This window comes from Dipodomys ordii, unplaced genomic scaffold (assembly GCF_000151885.1).
Source record: "Dipodomys ordii isolate 6190 unplaced genomic scaffold, Dord_2.0 Scaffold107, whole genome shotgun sequence".
In the NCBI taxonomy this organism is placed as follows: Eukaryota; Metazoa; Chordata; class Mammalia; order Rodentia; family Heteromyidae; genus Dipodomys; species Dipodomys ordii.
The window spans coordinates 3,472,127-3,486,575 of NW_012267323.1; the positions used below are offsets into that span (position 1 = coordinate 3,472,127).

The following is a 14,449-nucleotide window of genomic DNA, read 5'->3' on the forward strand; positions in this document are numbered from 1 at the left end:
CCACTTGAGCCACAGCACCACTTCCAGCTTTTTTCTTTTTGCTTATGTGGTGCTGAGGAATCGAACCCAGGGCCTCGAGCATGAAAGGCAAGCGCTCTACCGCTGAGCCACCTTCCCAGCCCCATCTGTGAGACTCTTATCTCCAATGAACCACCAGAAAACCAGATGTGGTGCTGTGGCTCAAGTGGTAGAGTGCTAGCCTGGAGCTGAGGGACAGCGTCCAGGCCCAGGCCCCATGACTGACCCTCCTTCTCCCCCCAAAAGGCCCTTTCTCTCTGCTCTCATCTCATCAGAACAATATGCCTTTGCTTTTACAGAGTCCTTCTGTGGCCTTCCCCAAGTGGCTCTCCCATCCAGTGCCCTGTGAACAGCCTCCTCCACTCCCTGAGGTAAACACTCACCCTGGGTAAGAACTATGAGTGAATGATTGTGGTCCAGCAAATGCCCAGGTGAACAAACTCCTTTCTTTAAGAATCTGGAGCTGGGCTGGGAATGTGGCTCCGTGGTAGAGTGCTTACCTAGCATGCAGGAAGCCCTGGGTTCAATTCCTCAGTACCAAATAGACAGATAAAGCTGGAAGTAGTACTGTGGCTATAGTGGTAGAATGCCAGCCTTGAGCAAAAGAAGCTCAGGGATAGTGCCCAGAACTGGCAAAAGAATTTAAAAAAAAAAGAAGAAGAAGAAGCCCAGTGCTGGTGGCTCACACTTGTCATCCTAGCTACTCAGGATGCTGAGATCTGAGGATCACAGTTCAAAGCCAGCCCGGGTAGAAAAGTCCATGAGACTCTTATCTCCAATAAACCACTAGAAAACCAGAAGTGGCGCTGTGGCTCAAGTGGTAGAGCACTAGCCTTGAGCTAAAGAGCTGAGGGACAGCACCTAGGCCCAGAGTTCAAGCCCCACAACTGACAGGAAAAAAAAAAAAATGGAGCTGGACTCAGTATCCTTGTTTCAAACTGTGACATCCTGGGTGTTTTGCAGGATTTGAGATGTTGAGATGTCTACCATATTTTATGTTTCACATGTTATTGCTTTCAGCTTAATTCGTATAGCCAGTTTACCCACTTTATAGCTCTAAGGGTACTAACGAGAGACTCATGTTTACTGACTCATCCTTTTGGAGCAGGGTCTTCCAGACCCCAGCCGAGTATCCTCCGAAGTACAGCAGATGTGGGCACTGACAGAAATGGTCCGGGCCAATCACACTTCTACAAGGATCGGCCGCTTTGATGTGAGTTACTCCCTCCTTCTGCTTGGCTTGCATTGTCCTGAGCAGGTCAGAACTGATTGTCTTTTCTGTTGCAGGTGGATGGCTGTTATGACCTGAATTTACTTTCTTACACTTGAATGGAAACTCCTCCCTGAGACTTGGATCCATCGAGGCTTGAGCCACCAGAAACCACAGAAGCCTTTTCCCTGTGTATTTTGAGTATTGCCTGACTGTGTGTTCTGGTTTGGGCCACGCACAAAGATTCAAAACTCACCCGGCTCACTGAATAGCTTCAGTATGACTTCCTGACTGGGGTTGGGGTGGGAGGTTGCACTGTGTCTTTGCCTGCAATGCAATCCCTTCTCCTACCCTGCAAATATACAAATAAGAATACTTATTAAGCATACTTACTGGGGCTGGGAAGATGGCTTAGTGGTAGAGTGCTTGCCTAGCATGCATGAAGTCCTGGGTTCGAGTCTTCAGTACTACATCGACAGAAAAAGCTAGAAATGGTGCTGTGGCTCAAGTGGTAGAGTGCTAGCCTTAAGCAAAAGAAGCTCAGGGCCCAGGCCTTGAGTTCAAGCCCCAGGACTGGCAAGAAAAAAAAAAAGAATACTTACTAAGAATATTAAGAATCTAGAGAGTTCTCAAGCTTTCTGCCCTCCACATATGCCTGTTTTCTGCTGGTTTCCCCACCTTAAGTACAGAGAACTGAGGTGAATTTGTTCCATTTCAACCTAGAAGACCATGCCTTGGTATCAACCATAAGTTAGGAAGCTCCAGGAAAATACTTCTCAGTCCTTCCTCTGTTCCCTCTGGTGGTCCTTTTACCATTCTTTTCTTTTTTTTTTTGGGTGCGGGCGTGGGGCCTGAACTCTGGGCCTGGGCGCTGTCCCTCAGCTCTTCAGCTCAAGGCTAGTGCCCTACCACTTGAGTCACAGCGCCACTTCCAGCTTTTTTCTTTTTGCTTATGTGGTGCTGAGGAATCGAACCCAGGGCCTCAGGCATGCAAGGCAAGTGCTCTACCACTGAGCCACCTTCCCAGCCCCTTACCATTCTTTGTGTGTGTGTGTGTGTGTGTGTGTGTGTTCCTAGGGCTTGAACTCAGGGCCTAGGCACTGTCCCTGAGGCTTTTTGCTCAAGGCTAGGGCTCTACCACTTGAGCCACAGCTCCATTTCTAGCCTTTTTTTTTTGGTAGTTAATTGGAGTTAAGAACCTCCACAGACCTGAAACAAGATCCCCTGATCTCAGCCTCCAGACTATTTAGGATTATAGGTTTGAGCCACAGGTGCCTGGCCCTTCATCCTTTCTTTCTTTTCTGTTTTCCTTTTGTTAGTCATGGGGCTTGAACTCTGGGCTTGGGCGCTGTCTGTCCCTCAGCTCTTCAGCTCAAGGCAAGTGCTCTACCACTTGAGCCACAGCGCCAATTCCAATTCCGGGTTTTCTGGTGGTTTATTGGAGATAAGAGTCTCACAGACCTTCCTGCCCGGGCTGGCTTTGAATTGTGATCCTCAGATCTCAGCCTCTTGAGTAGCTAGGATTATAGGCGTGAGCCACCAGCACCTGGCTTATGCTAGGGTCTCAGAATGAGATTTGCAACCTGTCTGCCATTTGATACTGTCCAAAACACATCCACATCTGTCCCCCACCCTATATCTGTTCTTTCAATTCCTTTCTAGTCATGCTTCAAATGATGAGACGGTGGTGGTGGTAGGGTCCAAATAGTTTCTCAGAGGTGCCTTTTGAGAGAATGAGGTCCTCCAAGACCCCAGCCCGACTGTAATGACGGCTATTCCTCCTTCCAATGATGCAACACTATTCCTCTCTAGTTATTCCTGGCTTTGCTCTTGGGGGAGGGGGCTGTGACAAAGCTGTGTCACAAGATGTCTCAGATCTGAGAATGAAGTCACCTATGTGCTGAACAGTTTTCTGAAGGAAGTGAAGTCACCTTTTGGTGGCCAGCTTCCATTCTCACCCCTCTGCCTTTTCTTCAAAAAAAAAAAGTTTATTTTATTTTTTTGGTGAGGTGCTGCTGGGTTATTTATTTAGCCCCATTCAGTTTTGATAGAAAAGGTGATCACTAGAGTCCTGTGTTGGGAGGGAGGGGGAGGGGAGAGGTCACAGCTATGGCTCCCAGCACAGGGCCTGATGTAAAGCAAGGTCAAATAAATACTTGCGGAATGCATGACTTGGTGGCTGTCAGAGTCTGTGCAATCAGTAATCAGAGGGCTGGAGATCCTTAGAGAGTCCGGGCTATAGTAGTACTCCTTCTGCCTGGCTGGCTCTCTCTCATGACCTCTCCAACCACCCCCGCCTCCCCTTCCATTTGACTAGAATGTGTAATTCAGGCCTTTCAGCCCAGAGTAGAACTTTGACCCTCTAGAAGCCTGGCGAGATCACTTTAGGAAAATTGTAGCCCCCAGCTCTGATTCTGGGAGGCCTTAATCAGCTTGGGATTGTCTAACCTGTTTTGAATAGCCAGAGGGAAGGGCCTAAAAGCTGAGTTGGCTTCCAAGGCAACTTTGAAGCTCAGCTTGCCCTCCAGGCTTATCCTCGTTTTCTGATCCCCTGCGGGCTCAAGAGACCTGCCCAAGCCCCTGCTCCGGACTACATCTCCCAGCGTGCCTAGCAGAGTGGTATCCTCAGTGTGCCGTCTGCACCAGCTGCTGGTGGACAATGCTGCGGGCTGTGAGCCTTGTGTCCCCTCTTGGCTTTCGACTTTCGACTCTCCCCTCAGTCCGAGGTCGCCCACTGAGTTGTGCACAGGTGGGATAAGGGGTGCTGAGGCCTGATGCCGATCTGGGAGGGTGGGGAGGGGGGCTGCCTGGTGGGGGAGGGAAGAAGGTTGCTGGTACCTGAAGTCCTGGTGGTACTATGGCTGGCTGCCCACAGGATGTACTCCGCAGGACTCCTCTCTATGACTTCCACCTGGCCCATGGTGGGAAAATGGTGGCATTTGCCGGTTGGAGTCTGCCTGTGCAGTACCAGGAAAGTCACATTGAGTCACACCTGCATACACGCCGGCACTGCTCACTCTTCGATGTGTCCCACATGCTACAGGTAAGGCAGGAAAGTGATCAGACTTTACTCTTTATCCACAGCGCTGGGTCCTTCAGCATTTGTTCCTGGGAGGTAGATTTTGGAGATTATTCTTCCCACAAGACTTAGAGATTTTATTTTATTCTTTTGATGGACTGGGCACCATCCCTGAACTCTTTTGCTCAAGGCTAGTACTCTACCACTTTGACCCTCAACACCACTTCCAGTTTTCTGGTGGTTCATTAGAGATAAGAGTCTCAAGGACATTCCTGCCCAGGCTTGGCTTTGAACCGTGATCCTTAGATCTCAGCCTCCTGAGTAGCTAGGATTACAGGCGTGAGCCACCAGTGCCTGGCAAGAGGTCTTTTTTTATGAATTATAAAATTGTATTCTTTGGTGCCAGTTCTGGGGCTTGAATTCAGGGCTTGGGCCATCCTATACCTTAGCTTTTCCACTCAAGGTCAGTGCTCTACCATTTGAGCCACAGCTCCACTTAGAACTTTTTGCTGGCTAATTGGAGATAAGAGTCTTTTTTTTTTTTAGAGGGATTTTTTTTGGGGGTCCGGTCATGGGGCCTGAACTCTGGGCCTGGGCGCTGTCCCTCAGCTCTTCAGCTCAAGGCTAGCACTCTACCACTTGAGCCACAGCGCCACTTCCAGCTTTTTTCTGCTTATGTGGTGCTGAGGAATCGAACCCAGGGCTTCATGCACGTGAGGCAAGCGCTCCACCACTGAGCCAACTTCCCAGCCCCTCCCTGAACTCTTTTGCTCAAAGCTAGTACTCTACCACTTGAGCCACAGCTCCACTTCCAGTTTTCTGGTAGTTAATTGGAGATAAGAGTCTCAGGGACTTTCCTGCCTGGGCTGGCTTTGAACTGCAATCCTCAGATCTCACCCTCTTGAGTAGCTAGGATTCCACAGATATGAGCCACCAGCACCCAACTCTAATCTCTTTTGCCTGCTCTCACTGTGACATAATGCCTTTAGTTTTTCAGAGCTGACAACTGTTCTTATTTACTGTGCTGGGTAGTGGTTTGGAAAGGAGGCTTTCAGTAAGGTACTAGGTCCTCTTAAAAGGTCTCCCAAGGGCTGGGAATGTGGCTTAGTGGTACAGTGTTTGCCTGGCATGCATGAAGCCCTGGGTTTGATTCCTCAGTACCACAGCAAAAGCCAGAAGTGGTACTGTGGTTCAAGTGGTAGAGTGTTAGCCTTGGGCAAAAAAGCAGCTCAGGGACAGTGCCCAGGTCCTGAGTTCAAGTCCCAGGACTGGCCAAAAAAAGAAAAAAGAAGAAGATGTCTCCCATACCTCCCTCAGTCACACCTGGGCTAATGAAATGTGGAAGAATGAGAGGATGGGGGCTTTTCATACCTCCAGATCCAAAAGACTGGTCATTACTTGTGAGCTAAACTGCACTTTGGATGGCTGGGAGGAGACCTCCTAGATCTAGTGGCCTTTTGGATTGCAGCTGTTATCCTGGTCTGAGGCTTTCGATATCTGTCCTAGACCGAGATACTTGGTCGTGACCGGGTGAAGCTCATGGAGAGTCTAGTGGTGGGTGATATTGCAGAGCTAAAGCCAAACCAGGTGAGTCTTTTATCCTTTATTTTTTTCCTTTAGTGGTTTGGGGTTTGGACTTGGGGCCATCTACTTGCTTAGTTGATGATCCCAGAAGCCACCTCTGCTTTTTTGCTTATTACTTATTTATTTATTGGTTGGTTATGAGGCTTGAACTCTAGGCCTGGGCGCTGCCCTCAGCTCTTCAGCTCAAGGCAAGTGCTCTACCACTTGAGCCACAGCACCAGTTCCAGCTTTTTCTGCTTATGTGGTGCTGAGGAATCAAACCCAGGGTGTCATGCATGCAAGTCTTCGCAGCCCCCACTTTGAAGCTTTTATTCTGGGGTCTATGGGTGGAGTTGTCTGGGTGGGATTGGTTTAATATGACTGGGGGGGGCGGGCGCCGTGGGAGGTGGGTAAAGATCATGAGGATTAAAGACACTGGATTTGAGTCCAGCCTTGACTATTGAATCCATAATGCTGTACCAAGGTTCATAAGTCTGGTGTTTAAGTGTGTCTGAGGGTCGGTCTGGCTTATCTTTTGGCCTTGGTTTAATGGATCTGGAAGCAAAGATGCTTTACTTTGATACCAGGGGACACTGTCATTGTTTACCAATGAGACTGGAGGCATCTTAGATGACTTGATCGTGACCAATACTTCTGAGGGGTATCTCTATGTGGTATCGAACGCTGGCTGCTGGGACAAGGATTTGGCCCTCATGCAGGTAAGTCCCTCTGTGTTCTTGCCACTTTGTTTTCTTTGTTCATAAAACAGAGTCCTTATGATCTAGGACAGACCTAGTGCAGACAAGGGGGCTTGGAAAAGAGCTTAGTGAGTGACTAAACAGCTATGAGACTTAAGAGCAGGCCTTCCCTGGAACATACTAGAGTTTGGTGGGGGTGGGATGGATTACGTGAGGGAGGGGTGAGATCCTGTCCCCTTAGTGTACATCTTTGGGTGAAGGCATAAGGTGACAGATCTGAGCTTAGGTTATTTCTACCACTTAGTAGCTGTATGACCTTATAAGATCGGGTTACTAGCCGGGTGCCTGTGGCTCATGCCTGTAATCCTATCTACTCAGGAGGCTGAGGAGTGTGGTTCAAAGCCAGCATGGGCAGGAAAGTCCCTGAGACTGTTATCTCTAATAAACCACTCAGAAAACCAGAAGTGGCACAGTGGCTCAAGTGGTAGAGATCTAGCCTTGAGCACAGAGAGACTCAGGGACAGAGCCCAAGCCCTAGAGTTCAAGCTCCAGGACTAGCCAAAAAAAAAAAAAGTGATTCTAGAAACTGATATGGTATTTCTGCTTTTCATTTCAGGACAAGGTCAAGGAGCTTCAGAACAAGGGCAGTGATGTGGGCCTGCAGGTGGTGGACAATGCTCTACTAGCCCTGCAAGGTGAGGTGGCCAAGCTGGCCAAGCCAACTTTGACCTTCATGATTTCATTTCTCATTTAAAGACGAAGTGATCAATATTTGTATACCATCACTCTCAGGTATTTTCCCCTTTCCCCATCTTTCACAAGGCTTCAGGAGCTAGGAGCAGGGTCGATTTCTCCTTCTTGTTGAGTATGACTTATTTAGGTCTTTGGTCCCTAAGAACTACAGTCTAGGGGCTGGGGAAGGTGGCTCAGTGGTAGACTGCTTGCCTTGCATGCATGAAGCCCTAGGTTCAATTCCTCAGTGCCACCTAAACAGAAGAAGCCAGAAGTGGTGCTGTGGCTCATTGGTAGAGTGCTAGCCTTGAGCAAAAGCAGCTCAGGAACAATGCCCAGGCCCTGAGTTCAAGCCCCAGGATTGGCAAAAAAAACAACAACCCAAACCAAACCAAACTATAGCCTAGCTTTGAGGGGTGCTGGGACTAGGATCCCTGGTCATTGGTTCCCTGGGTCTAGGCCCCACTGCTGCTCAGGTGCTACAGGCTGGTGTATCAGATGACCTAAGGAAACTGCCCTTCATGACCAGTGCAGTGATGGAGGTGTTTGGCGTGTCTGGCTGTCGTGTGACCCGCTGTGGCTACACAGGAGAAGATGGTGTAGAGGTATGTTAAAAAGTGGGTGCCGCTGGGAAGGTGGCTTAGTGATCGAGTGCTTGCCTAGCATGCATGAAGCCCTGGGTTCGATTCCTCAGTACCACATACACAGAAAAGGCCAGAAGTGGCTCAAATGGTAGAGCACGATCCTTGAGCAAAAGAAGCTCAAAGACAGTGCCCAGGCCTTGAGTTCAAATCCCAGGACTGGCAAAAAAAAGAAAAGAAAAAGGTTGTAAGGCACAAGCTTGGGCTAACAGCTCACCTGCTCTGGTGTTTCTTGTAGATCTCAGTGCCAGCCACTGAGGCCGTCCACCTCGCAACAGCTCTATTGAAAAACCCGGAGGTAAAGCTAGCAGGGTTGGCAGCTCGGGACAGCCTGAGACTGGAGGCAGGTCTCTGCTTGTATGGGAATGACATTGATGAACACACTACACCTGTGGAAGGCAGCCTCAGTTGGACACTGGGTAAGCTAACATTCAAGAGGGTCCTCTAGCTTAAGAGTGATCTTGGGAGGAATGGTGCTTGGAGGAGCCCAAGGGAAAGATGCCTTGGTGCTTGATGGGAGTTACTTGGGTTTCCTGGTAGCGAGAACCTCGCATGGCTAGCGATAAAATGTACTATGGCTTAGCCAGGCACCGGTGGCTCTTGCCTGCCATCCTAGCTACTCAGGAGGCTGAGATCTGAGGATTGCAGTTCAAAGCCAGCCTGGGCAGGAAAGTCTGTGAGACTCTTATCTTCAGTGAACCACCAGAAAACCCGAAGTGGAGCTGTGGCTCAAGTGGTAGAGCGCTAGCCTTGAGCAGAAGAGTTCATGGATAGTGCCCAGGCCCAGGGTTCAAGCCCCATGACCAATTACAACAACAAAAAAGTACTATGGCTTAGATCTGGTATGTTCTGTTCCAGGCAAGCGCCGCCGGTCTGCTATGGATTTCCCAGGGGCCAAGGTCATTGTACCCCAACTGAAGGGCGAGCTGCAGAAGAGGCGTGTGGGGTTGACATGTGAGGGGGCCCCAGTGCGGGCACACAGTCCCATCCTGAGCACCGATGGCACTGTGATTGGTAAGGTGGTTCGGGGAAAGCTTTTCTCCAGGAAAGGTGAGCATCTTGAACTGGCAGGTTGGCAATAACCCATGCTCTGTGCTTGAACAGGTACCGTGACAAGTGGCTGTCCCTCACCCTGCCTCAAGAAGAACGTGGCGATGGGTTATGTGCCTTCCAAGTTCAGCCGGCCAGGGACACAGCTGCTGGTAGAGGTTCGGCGGAAGCAGCAGATGGCCATTGTCAGCAAAATGCCCTTTGTGCCCACCAACTACTATACCCTCAAGTGAGGATGAGTCAGGGGAGGAGCTCTCCCTTCCAGGATTCTTGTTCTGGAGGGAATCATACAAGACTTAAGTAAGGACAACAAGGCAGAAATTGATGGGGATGGGCAAGTGAGTGGTTTGCTCTAGTTGGATGGAAAGAGCTATCTATACACGTCTCCTCCCCCTCCTTCCCCTCCCTCCTCCTTCTTCTCTGGGGCTTGAACTCAGGGCCTGGGCACTGTCCCTGAGCTTCTTTTACTCTATCACTTGAGCCACAGCACCAAACTCTGGCATTTTCCTGTGTATATGGTACTGAGGAATGGAATCCAGGGCTTCATGCATGCTAGGCAAGCACTCTACCACTATGCCACATTCCCAGCCCCAGGACCCCACTTCTAAGTGTGAGATTAGCTCATCTAATATCCCAGTTCATTCTGACCCTGCTCACCTTGGTGGAGAAGGAAATCACCTGCCCAACCTACCTTACCAAGGTTTCTCGTATTTCAAAGGGTTATTGCCATGGGCAGTGTGGTTTGAAGGCTGCCTCCTCTACTTCGCTTTCCATGAATACACACTATTGCCTCTCTCTGCGCAGAAATGAATCTTGGCGTACAGTGCTGGCAGTTTTTTCCTGGGGGATGGCTGAGTGATCACGGACTCATCCTTCCACATTCCCAGTCAACTTAAGTCTGTTGCCTAGTAGCAAGCTACACAGGCTTACTACCTGGGCTAACCTGTAACCTGAGCCTGTAACTGGACTTTATAAATCACTAGGGAAGGAAATTAAAGGGGTTTCCTGCCTTGTCATGGTCTTCAGCCTCATTGTATTTTTGTCCACAGGGTTCCTGGGGTGCTAGTTCAAGAATGTTTGCCTTTCCTAAGCCACCCTGTCTTGGAATAGTTTCTTATATGAGTGGGGCCAGATCTATAACTAAGGGTGGGGAGGGGGGGAGGGGAAGGGGTTGACTCAATGGATACAAAATTCTGAGTTAAAGCCCTATTACTGTCAAAGAAAGAACAAATGAGGGTATTTCAACTATTGGACACCTCTCTCTACTCCTGCAAACTGTGGCATTTGGGACCCTGAGGGATCAGCCTCCAGCATGTTCTCTTACCAGTTGCCCCTTGCATGCACATTTGACCTCTTTGGAATAACCACACAATGGATGCATTTCTGTGTTTAATAAGCCACATCTTCAAGTTGAGCCTGGGGATGCAATGTCAGACCCTGATTCTGTGTGGTGGCATTGGTGGATGGGCCTGAGGCTATGAAGAGGACCTTCTTCCTAGCCCAGAGATGTCTCTGGAGTAGGTATGTGCACATGAGGAGTCCAGTATGGTCTCACTTCCAGTGCACCTGCCATGAAGTCTGCCTAGTCAGAGGCTGTCGGATGGGTGTGTAGAGGACAAGCAGGCAAGTGGGACAGTGAGGTAGCTGGTGGTCCAGCAGAGATAGGCAGAGAATACCACTATTAGGGAAGGCGGCAGGTGCAGGGACACATCATGCCTTCGGGACTACAGGAAGTAGTATTTCTCTGGGGGCATTTGTCTCCTCCCCCTTTGGAACCTCCTCTAACCCACTGGCTGAAGGGAGTCTAGACCAGGTGAAGGTCTGCTTGGGTCTTTTGACTCTTTTGAGGGCCTAAAAGGTTGCTAGCGGGCTCTTAAGGGTGAGATAGGAACTGAGGAGGCTGTAGGGCATAATGGAATTACTCTGCACTAACAGCTTAATATCTCCCCAGGAATGGGTAGAGACCCCAAGATCTGGCACCTAAGATAGGAGACTGGAAGGCTCACTTCTTTCAGGCACCAATCTCTCCCACAAGAAGAATAGAAGTGTAAGATTAGTCGGGAAAGATCCTTTCCCTGGCTCATCCCTGGAGCTCTAGTTGGACCCAAGAGGTGGATGTTTGGTGCCTCCCTCTGGATAGTGCCAATAAAGGCACTTTTGCCTTACACCTGGTCAGCTAAGTAACCAAACAGTAGAAGGCTTGGCTCAGGCTAGAATTACCTGGCTCCCCTGTCAACAAAGCAAAACCATGGAAATTCAGGGCCTACAGGAGAACAGACTTCCCTTACAAACCACTGGTCAACTTCAGGCTTCCTCTGAGAAGGACAAATCCCTATAGGGTCATATCCCCAGAGGAATGAAAAGGACAAGGGGGAAAAAAGAAAGCCAAGACAGAACAGGGACTAGTAGCTTCCCCAACTGAAAGGCTTCTCTTAAGCTCTAACCCCTGAGAGGACATGTCATCTCTCCTTAAGGCACTGAGACCAGGGGAGAGGCAAACTCTTCACTTGCCCAATACATAGTGGGCTGTTGAAAGCAAGGCTATAGGCAACTGAGGCTTGCCCTGCAAGCACTGAGTTACTTTCTGCCCCCAACCCTGAGCCCCTCTGTAGTCGTCCCCCAGGATCTAGGAGCCAGCAGACCCCTGTGATGATTCTGGAGACCCTTCTGCTGCTGTCTTCCCTTATTCTCTGTGAGTTTTGACAGGTTCATTTGTTGCAATCTCCCTGAAAGTGGTGGAGAGAAGAGAGAGGTTATTTTATGTTCAGCAGAATATTCCCCTGAGATTGGCTCTCCTCAGCCTCTTGACAGCTAAGCTGGGCTCTGTAAGGCTGCATTACAATCTAATCTGTTTTTGTTTATGCAAGCACGAGGGCTTGAACTCAGGGCCTTGTGCTGTTATTTAGCTTTCACACTTAAGAGCTGATGCTGTCTACCACTTCATCCATATCTCCAGTCACAATTTAGACTCTTTTTTTTGGCCAGACCTGGGTCTTGAACTCAGGGCCCAGGCACTGTCCCTGAGCTTCTTTTGCTCAAGGCTAGAACTCTTACCACTTGAGCCATAGTGCCACTTCTGGCTTTTTCTGTGTATGTGGTACTGAGGACTGGAATCCACCAAGCCACATTCCCACGCATAAGCAGACATTTTCTATGCCAGTACTGGGGCTTCAACTCAGGGCCTGGCTCATTCATTTGGTTTTTCACTGAAGGCTAGCATTCCTCTGCTTGAGCTCCATTTCCAGTTCTGGCATTTTAGTGGCTAATTGGAGCTAAGAGTTTCTGCAGCTAAGACTTTTCTACCTTGGCTAGTATTTGAACTGGGATCCTCAGATCTTACCTTCTAGGGTAGCTAAGGAATACAGGCATGTGAAACCAGAGCCTGGCTAATGTACACACACTCACACAATACATATGCACAATGCTATATACATATATCTATACACACATACGTATATATATATGTACATAAACACATATATAACGTGCACCCATGCACACACATATGAGACAGGGTCTTTTGTGTTCCCAGACTGGCCTCAAACTATGTAACCCAGACTGATCTTGAACTTCCAATCTTCATGCTTCTGTCTGCTGGGTGCTAGGATTACAGATGTCCACTTGCTTCTCTTAGAAACCTTTCATTACTCCTGTGAGACAAGCCTTGGTTGTCCTTCTTGTTTTCTGGGCCTATAGAGAGACTTCTACTGTGTGGTAGAGGCTCAGAGATAAGCTGAATGAATGTCCTGATTAGTTGTTTGAATGAGGAGGCTGACACAATGAGGTCAGCTGGTGTGCTAAGAATAGAGGTACGTAGGGACAGTGGCATAACACTTGCTTAGAAATGGAGACTCTTGGGCTGGGAAGGTGGCTCAGTGGTAAGTGCTTGCCTTGCATGCATGAGACCCAGGGTTCGATTCCTCAGCACCACATAAGTAGAAAAAGGCAGAAGTGGTGCTGTGGATCATGTGATAGAGTGCTAGCCTTGAGCTGAAGAGCTGAGGGGAAGAACCCAGACTCAGAGTTCAGGCCCCACGACTGACCAAAAAAAGAAACGGAGGCACTTGTTTTCCTAACTCAGACATTCTAGATGAGGAGCTTGCTCCCTAAAGACTAGTTATATCTCTGAAATTAATACCAGCATCCACCCTACTGGTTATTGATGAAGGACTCTCCAGATGTTTGTGTCACCCCAACCTGAAATCTAAGCTGTTCATCCGGATTTGGAGGAGGCTTGCAAAGACTACTTGGCTGTTGGACTCACCCTGAGAATTCCTCACCCTATCACCAGCACAGGAGTGTCTTTTGTCTGCCAAGCATGAGGTTGGATGGAGTAAGGGGACAGATTTACTCACCAAGTAGGGAAGTAAGTAGAGCCGTCTGGTGTGGATCCATTTTGGCCGCCCAGACCTGGAGGCAGAAACATGTCAAAGCTACTACCCCTAGCAGCCCAGGGCGGGTTCTACGGTCATGGTTCTGAGAAACAGGTGCAGATGTGATGGGTGGACTGGTGGGGAGTCTTGAAAGAGTAAGATGGCATGGGTCAGGGAACTGAGTTAAGTTCTAATGAGGGCCTTGGAGAGCCAGTGATAGTTTAGGGGAGCCCTGCGGGGGGGACCCCAATGGGTTAGGCAGCCCACGGAGGTTCTTAGGGAGCCTCACCTGGGCGGTGATATAACCCGGTCACGGTGTGCCCGTAGAAACCCCACGCCAGCTGGATGCCCAGGAGACTTAACACCAACCACAGGAGCAGCAGCTTGAAGAGGGTCACGCGCATGTCCTGCGCCTCCCACTCCTTGAGGAACTCGCTGCCCAGGGAACCTAGCATACCCAGCACCGTGGCGGGCAGAGCCTGCAATTCCTGTCCTGACCAAGGCTCCGCCATGACGGGCCTGGGATTCTGTCACCGTAGCTCCCACCGCGCAGGCGTCTGGTCTTCCGGGGTCAGCCCCGTCAACGCGCACGCGTAAGACCAGGAAGCGAGGCCCGATTTCGCTTGCGCGAAGAGTTGGCAGTTTAGGGAGGAGTGTGCAGACCGCGCACGCGCACCTGGCCCCACCCAGCCGACTTTAAAGGACGAGTGACTCCCGGAGTATAAAATAGCAACTGGGTCTTTTATAGCCCCGGCGTTCCCGTGATGCCCCGCGCGGCGGCGTTCATTGGTTCAGACGCGAGCTTTTAGGGCGTGGACGCGCTCCGGAGCAATCGTGGCTGAGTTGTGAATGTCCGCGCGCGCGTGCGCGGGACCGCGACTGGACGCCGGCTCGAGCCCGCTGGGCGCTCGGGGGCGCGCACGTCGTTCCCCGCCCTCCCGCCGCCGCCCGCCCGCCCTCGCTCGCTCGGCTCGCTCGCTCGCGCTCCCCGCCCGCCGCCCTCCGTCGGTTCTCTCGGTTAGTCCGCCCGTCGTCGCCTCTTCGGCTGCCCGCCTTCGTCTCCGAGCTTTGCCGCTCGCCGACCAGGCGTCGTCGGTGTGAAGAGGCTGGACTTGGGAGTCATCGCTTGAGGTGAGCGGGAAGGT

General features: G+C 50.3%; 4 protein-coding genes across 7 annotated transcripts in view; 3 read left to right on the top strand and 1 right to left on the bottom strand.

The window, feature by feature from the left end:
* The window catches only part of Nicn1 (nicolin 1), a 4,748-nt gene extending 3,141 nt beyond the window's left edge, over nt 1-1,607 (top strand). The window contains exons 4-6 of the mRNA XM_013028105.1: nt 318-389; nt 1,127-1,231; nt 1,306-1,607. Of these exons, the coding sequence (XP_012883559.1) occupies nt 318-389; nt 1,127-1,231; nt 1,306-1,347 (219 nt within the window). The 3' untranslated portion in view covers nt 1,348-1,607. The remainder of the gene's footprint in view (nt 1-317; nt 390-1,126; nt 1,232-1,305) is intronic.
* Nucleotides 1,608-2,763: 1,156 nt separating this feature from the next.
* On the top strand, nt 2,764-9,342 carry Amt (aminomethyltransferase). Of its 2 annotated transcripts, none has more exons than XM_013028125.1 (9): nt 2,764-3,977; nt 4,104-4,271; nt 5,754-5,834; nt 6,398-6,529; nt 7,125-7,203; nt 7,700-7,845; nt 8,120-8,300; nt 8,740-8,895; nt 8,986-9,342. In XM_013028125.1, the coding sequence occupies exons 1-9, from the start codon at nt 3,888-3,890 to the stop codon at nt 9,162-9,164; spliced, it is 1,212 nt and encodes a 403-aa protein (XP_012883579.1). In that variant the 5' UTR covers nt 2,764-3,887; the 3' UTR covers nt 9,165-9,342. The 2 variants fall into 2 exon arrangements, with proteins under 2 accessions (XP_012883579.1, XP_012883580.1); XM_013028126.1 differs by having other exon boundaries at nt 3,893-3,977; nt 4,118-4,271.
* Nucleotides 9,343-10,307: 965 nt separating this feature from the next.
* Nucleotides 10,308-14,000, bottom strand: Tcta (T-cell leukemia translocation altered). The gene is made up of 3 exons (XM_013028130.1): nt 13,594-14,000; nt 13,287-13,341; nt 10,308-11,657 (listed from the first exon to the last, which is right to left on the bottom strand). The coding sequence occupies exons 1-3, from the start codon at nt 13,814-13,816 to the stop codon at nt 11,615-11,617; spliced, it is 321 nt and encodes a 106-aa protein (XP_012883584.1). The 5' UTR covers nt 13,817-14,000; the 3' UTR covers nt 10,308-11,614.
* Nucleotides 14,001-14,138: 138 nt separating this feature from the next.
* Nucleotides 14,139-14,449, top strand: part of Rhoa (ras homolog family member A) — a 33,923-nt gene continuing 33,612 nt past the window's right edge. For 2 of the 3 annotated variants that reach the window (XM_013028127.1, XM_013028129.1), the window contains exon 1: nt 14,256-14,435. The gene's annotated coding sequence lies outside the window, so the exon portion shown is untranslated. Of the gene's footprint in view, nt 14,436-14,449 lie in introns of all 3 variants that reach the window. The other variant, XM_013028128.1, reaches the window with a different exon arrangement.